This window comes from Anopheles ziemanni, chromosome 3 (assembly GCF_943734765.1).
Source record: "Anopheles ziemanni chromosome 3, idAnoZiCoDA_A2_x.2, whole genome shotgun sequence".
In the NCBI taxonomy this organism is placed as follows: domain Eukaryota; kingdom Metazoa; phylum Arthropoda; class Insecta; order Diptera; family Culicidae; genus Anopheles; species Anopheles ziemanni.
The window spans coordinates 89,326,262-89,331,975 of record NC_080706.1 but is presented as its reverse complement, the minus strand read 5'-3'; the positions used below and the strand labels follow the sequence as shown (position 1 = coordinate 89,331,975).

The window sequence follows — 5,714 nt, the reverse complement described above, 5'->3', positions numbered from 1 at the left end:
GATAAAACACCATATACTGACGAATTATAAACGTACTCTTACCCCACCACCTACCACCATCGTTTGCTCCGCAATCTTCCCTACCCTCATGCCCTATGCCCCCCCGTTTGTTTCCTTCCCGCCTTCCTTTCTAAGCTATTCCGCGCTCCTTTAGCCAATCGTAGTCAACAAAAAATGGCAATTTTATCTTTATTTTTTATTACGATAATTATTATTTATATCGAATTGTTATAATAAAAATACTCGAAAACAAAAAGCAAGTGGTGGGTTTTGTTTGTGGGTGTGTAAAAAAAATTAAAGTGATGACACCTAGCCTTCGTGACTCTGAGTAGTGAATGATAAAAATGTAATTTACTAAGTTCGTTTATTTTGCACAGTTTTATGCTGCAAAAGCTTATTTAAATAAGGGTTCAACAAAAGTTTCTTTAAGGCCTCTGTACTCTGAGGAACCTTCATTAAGTAGATTAATTTTTCCCAGAGCAGATAATGAAATCAAAGTGAAGAATATTTCAAACGTTGAGTAAACATTAAACTAAAATAAATTATTTCCCTTTGTGAAGTTATTGTATGGTTTGTTAAAAGAACATGCAATTATATTAAAAAAAGAAGAAAAAAATCCCCATGTTAGGTTAAACCACAAGACGATGCTGCAAACTCCAGTAGGGTCATAACATAGCGTACGTAACCGCAGGTTATTGTCTCATCTTAGATAAGAACGTCCGAGAGTATGCTCATTCATTTGTTATCTTCGGCAAAGCGACAGATAGCTTCTCGTGTGCGTTGTGGTTAGTTTTTTTCTGGAGCAAATGAGATAAGAAAAATGTTGCTGGACAAATGGCGGGAGAGGGTAATCCTTTGCAAATAGTATTTAAGGTTGATTGGTAAACAAACCATCAAACCGTCAAGGTGATCATTTCAGAGAGATCGCGATCGTGAAAGGGGTTGTTATTAAAACAAAACATCCACCCAGAGTTTACCTATCGTGAGGCTGTGAAGATGAGTAAACAAAACGTAGGAACCAACACCACCCGGGGGTCACGGCCAGTGTTTATCGATGAGGATCAGGTGAAGCAGCTGCTTGACTGGGACGAAGCTCGGTTTGCATTGGAGCAGGCGTTCGTGTCCGTCTCGAATCAAGCCCGTGAACCGTCTGCCCGCTCCACCGACCATCCGGTCAGCTCCCAACCGGCTCGGACTTTTGTGCAAGCCGAAGGAGGTAAGTTATACGGTCTGCAAGAGGCGCAATGCCGGACTGAAAAGACTTTGCCATTCCATAGGGGTACTCCTGTGCATGCCCGGTTTCGTCGGCCACCACCAGTTGACGAGCAACTCACCGGACCGGGGCTCAACGTTGGCGTGCAAGCTGATCACCAGCTTCCGGAAGAACGCGTCCGTCGGCCTTCCGTCGATTAACGGGGAGGTGTTTGTGTTTAACAGCACCACCGGCAAGCTGGAGGCGATCGTCGAGGCGAACTATTTGACGGGCGTGCGGACGGCAACGGCATCGCTTGTTGCAACCGATCACCTGTATCTGCGACCGGCGGCCGCCTCCCAAAACGCCGCTCCAATCAAGCTGGGAATTGTGGGTTGCGGGTTTCAGGGCATGATGCACGCGGTTGGCTTTGTACGCACCCAGCCTGCCCTGGCCCGGCTCCACTCCATTCGCCTGTGGAATCGAACACCGGCGCGAGCAAATCAACTGCAGGCCACCCTGGTGGAGGAGGCAAAGAAAACGGATAGTAACTATTCCGTGTTCGTGTGCGACACGGTCGAGGATTGCTGCCGGGACTGCGATGTGATTGTGACCGCGACCGGTTCCAGTGAGCCGCTTGTGTACCGAAGTTTCCTAAAGCAGGACGTACACATCAACGGTAAGTGTATCGGACACTTCCGACGGATGAGTTGACCCTTCATCACCCCTCACTCTTCTCCTACAGCCGTTGGCGCCGGCGAGTACCACCATGCGGAGCTGGCCCAGGACATCTACTATAACTGCCGGGTGTACATTGACCACTGGGAGGGTGCACGGAAGGAATTGGCTACACTCCGATCGAACGTGGTCGGTGAAGTCGGCGAGATCATTCTCGGTGATGCCGAAAAGCTGTTGCCAACGCAACCGGGTGGTGGCATTACCGTGTTCCAGTCGCTGGGAATGGCCACCGAGGATGTCACGGTCGGACGCTTGGTTTACGAAAAGTTTGTCCAAACCCAACAACGGTACACCATGGAAAAATAAAATATGTACGTAAATAAATGATTGTTCTGTAAAATAGCACTACTTCTTTATTTATCAGTTTTCTTTTGTAAAATTAAATAGTGGGATCATTACCGATCGCAGAAATGATTTTCGGTTATGCTTCATCGTAAAACTAGCACCTAAATGCACGGCGGTGTTTGTTTTCCTCCACGAAAAATACATCTTTTAAAATGTAATTTCGCTTAAGTCTCTAAATAATGTTTATGAACTATGAAATGAAGATTCTTATGTGGGTGGGTTTCGAGGCGTGGGGTTGCAAAACGACCTTTCTTATCATCTATTAACTCGTTCAGCGTTCTGTCGATCCAGTATGCCTATGGTGTGTCATATTGTGTTAGGATCTGTTTCGGCTCACCCGGAATGTTGTTCGTCGGTAGTCAGACGTCAGCGCTTAGGAGCCGTTAGTAAAGCCGTTCCAATTCTAAGCAAAAATGTACCACAAATGTGACATATCTGGTTCCGTTTTGTATCTCACACCTCCTGCCTTAACGCGTTAAACTGATCATTAAACGGCACTTAGGTTGAGGATGGCGCTGTACAAATAATACTCTGCGTTTCTTCCGAATGTCCGTTGTCGATACTATTTTTTAAAACCTTAACATAAAGTGTGTTCTCCAGTTGAATCTTTTTTCTCAAGATCGGTAAAAAGAGAGGTCGGTTTCTGGCTCGTTGCATGGTATGGTGCGATCTCTCTTTTTACCGCTCTTGCATTTTCTAAAATAACAAACGGAAAAGTTTGTCATAAATTTTTAAATTTTAATACTACGTATGACTTAGAAAGGGAATTAAATTTCCAAAAACAAGTTACTTTTTCCGACTACACTAGGTTTTTCAAAAAAAAGAAGAATAATGACGAACCGGAACTATCGTGAGACGCATCGTGCTTATGGCTGTGCCCTGAACTTGATCTCTTATCAAATATCTTTTGTGCACTGGGCGCTACAGTATGGCCGGTTCGCCTTGACACAGAAGCGACCCCCGATGAGTGACTTCCGGCAGTGGCGACCGCTGCACAGGAAGCACTCCTTGTGCCAGTGTATCTTGTCCCATCCGACCCCCTGCTCCGTGGGGCCGATGCGCCGCTGGCAGGTGGCACACGTCTGCGCATAATGGCCTTCGTAGCACGGTAGACAGAGTGGCTGCGAGGAACGCTCGTCCATGACGTACTGCTGACCGGCCAGCGGGCCATCGCAGTGATAGCAGCAGAAGTGGCGCACGTGGAAGGTGGCCCCTTCGGCCGCCGTGTACTCCTTGGTGAAGATCAGCTCATCGCAGGCGGCGCAACGCGGAATCTTAAGGATGGCGGCCAGATCGCGCCCACAGTAGATGGCACCGGCGTGGTAGAAGTAGACGAGATCGGCCAACAGTTCGCCGCATCGTTGGCACTGGAAGCACTGTGGGTGCCAGACCGAGCATTCGCTGCTGACCGGCCGATCCACTTTTACGGCCACCTCGCCGGTCGTTATCGGAAGCGTGCAGCCGCCACAGCGGAGCGTTTGCAGCGTGGCGATGGCCGGGCCGGTGGAGGCCTGCTGCGGTGGAGGCATTACCTTCTCACTCAAGCCCAACGTTCCCATTGGCCCGAGGAGTTCAGCGTGGCCCGGAGTGACGTCCCGGGGGCTCACCGGAATCGAACCAAACCCGGAATCATTACTACCCGACGGTACAAGTGATCCCCCGGCCACACTACCCAATGGTTCATCCAGTTTTTGGGCCTGCTGCTGCTGCTCCACGAAACGATCCATCTCGGCACGGAACTTCGGGTTCGTTTGATACTCTCGATGGAATTTTACGATCGGTTCAGGAACCCCAGCGGAACCGGCCGTAAGCACGATGGCCGGATCCTGCCGCATCGCTTGAGCCACCATCTCTGAGCTGCTGATACCCATCAGGTGCAGTTTGTACTTCATCTTGTCGGACAGTGCGGGACTCTCCATGTAGTCCGGGCGCGTTGAATCACCAGACTGGACATTTGCGGACGGTGTGATGTCGCCAGGCTGGTCTCGTTTCGGTTGCTGAACCACCGTTCCGTACTGCAGCTGACCTGCTCCCTCACCACCGATGCGCAGGACCGTACCCTGGCCAACGCAGTGCGTTTTGATTTTCTCGACGTACTCACTCAGCTGACCCGCCTCGTACGGCGTCAGGTTATGGCACAGGTTCGTGTCGAGATCGTGTGCGGGCACCTGGAACTCGAGCTGCTGTTTGCGCTTTTCAGCCGCCTCGCTGCCCACGATCGGAATGTTCTGCTGGCCGAGCGTGCGCATGTAGTCCGAAGCCAGCTCGGGGGTCACGTTCGGTGGTACCCAGGCCAGCTCCACCGGTTTGTCTGTCAGCTCGGAAATTCGAATGTCTGCACGTGCGCAAATGAAACGATGCAAAAATAATAATAATAATAATAAAACCTATCGGAAATATGAACGGTTTGAGACTACTCACATGCTGGCTTCGACCGAATGGCCCCAAGGATTTCGAACTGCGCCCAACCACTAACGTCGTCGTCGATGCAGTCGTGTTGCTCTTTGCGGCACTTGCAGTTACGACATATTTTTCTCCAAAAGTGTAAATCCAATCCCGGACAAGCGCTTCCTATCGAAATGACAAAAAGGTGTACCGTAAAAGCATCCTTCCTCTTTGTTTCGCTTTTGCTAACACTATGTTGAGTCTGCCTACTTCGGTTGAGCTCCTAATTCTACTTACCACAAACATTGCACGGCGCGCCGTTGCCACTTTCGTGGCTAAGTTTGGCTTTAATACGTTCCCTGCGGCTTTCCAGCTTCACCAGCCATTCCGGTGCGGCAGGAGATTCTATACCAGAAGAGTCCGTCATCTTGTTTCTACCATCCAATATATTATCGTCGTCTTCGTTGTCGTCTCGTCGGTGAGCACAAATCAAAACAATTGTTGCGCCGTGGATGAGTCATACGAGTTGTTATTTCAACCAAGGTTACTGCTAAGGTTACTTGATGAAGTATTGCTTCGTTCCAGCAACCTTGCAGCACTCCGAACTAACCTAATTTGCGTATTATTTTCACAGGGCTGGAAACTGCGATGACATTTCCAGGACGAACTAAATTGTAAACAGAATTATTGTTTGCTGCGAATACAAATAGTTTATCTGTAAGCAAGAGTCTTTGTTGAAAATAGTAAAGAGTTAGCTTAGTTAACTCTTTCGAAAATATCAGAACCAATTTTTCATCGTTGCTGGATTGGATGTGCGTAAACACCACGAATGTCACCTGCCCTCAAATGGCTGAAGAGTCGGATCTCGTACGCTTAGCCATGGGCAAGGCAGATGCTGATCATGCGAAATAGCAGGAGCAGGACACGGCGGAAGACTCGATCGCCGACGATATAAAAATTGAAATAGTGAAGCTCGAGCCTTGTCATGATGAAAATTGCATAGACCACGAATTGCTTACCTACGAACGTGTTCGATCCTGCGCGGCACAGCGCA

General features: G+C 48.8%; 2 protein-coding genes across 2 annotated transcripts; one reads left to right on the top strand and one right to left on the bottom strand.

Annotated features, from left to right (window-relative positions):
- The first annotated feature begins 905 nt into the window (after positions 1-905).
- LOC131285767 (ketimine reductase mu-crystallin) lies at positions 906-2,236 on the top strand. Its single transcript, XM_058314624.1, has 3 exons — positions 906-1,216; positions 1,278-1,871; positions 1,938-2,236. The coding sequence occupies exons 1-3, from the start codon at positions 997-999 to the stop codon at positions 2,234-2,236; spliced, it is 1,113 nt and encodes a 370-aa protein (XP_058170607.1). The 5' UTR covers positions 906-996.
- A 911-nt stretch (positions 2,237-3,147) lies between these two features.
- LOC131287190 (testin) lies at positions 3,148-5,129 on the bottom strand. The gene is made up of 3 exons (XM_058316218.1): positions 4,958-5,129; positions 4,697-4,846; positions 3,148-4,610 (listed from the first exon to the last, which is right to left on the bottom strand). Exons 1-3 carry the CDS (start codon positions 5,085-5,087, stop codon positions 3,172-3,174), a joined length of 1,719 nt encoding a protein of 572 aa, XP_058172201.1. The 5' UTR covers positions 5,088-5,129; the 3' UTR covers positions 3,148-3,171.
- Positions 5,130-5,714: the final 585 nt, after the last annotated feature.

What these genes read in the sequence shown, in the direction of transcription:
- LOC131285767 (XM_058314624.1), top strand. Translation starts at nt 997, where the DNA reads ATGAGTAAACAAAACGTAGGAACCAACACCACCCGGGGGTCACGGCCA. An exon ending in TTTTGTGCAAGCCGAAGGAG is followed by an intron (nt 1,217 to 1,277) that starts GTAAGTTATACG and finishes GCCATTCCATAG; the next exon opens with GGGTACTCCTGTGCATGCCC. An exon ending in GCAGGACGTACACATCAACG is followed by an intron (nt 1,872 to 1,937) that starts GTAAGTGTATCG and finishes CTTCTCCTACAG; the next exon opens with CCGTTGGCGCCGGCGAGTAC.
- LOC131287190 (XM_058316218.1), bottom strand. Translation starts at nt 5,087, where the DNA reads ATGACGGACTCTTCTGGTATAGAATCTCCTGCCGCACCGGAATGGCTG. An exon ending in CGCGCCGTGCAATGTTTGTG is followed by an intron (nt 4,847 to 4,957) that starts GTAAGTAGAATT and finishes TCATTTCGATAG; the next exon opens with GAAGCGCTTGTCCGGGATTG. An exon ending in CATTCGGTCGAAGCCAGCAT is followed by an intron (nt 4,611 to 4,696) that starts GTGAGTAGTCTC and finishes GCGCACGTGCAG; the next exon opens with ACATTCGAATTTCCGAGCTG.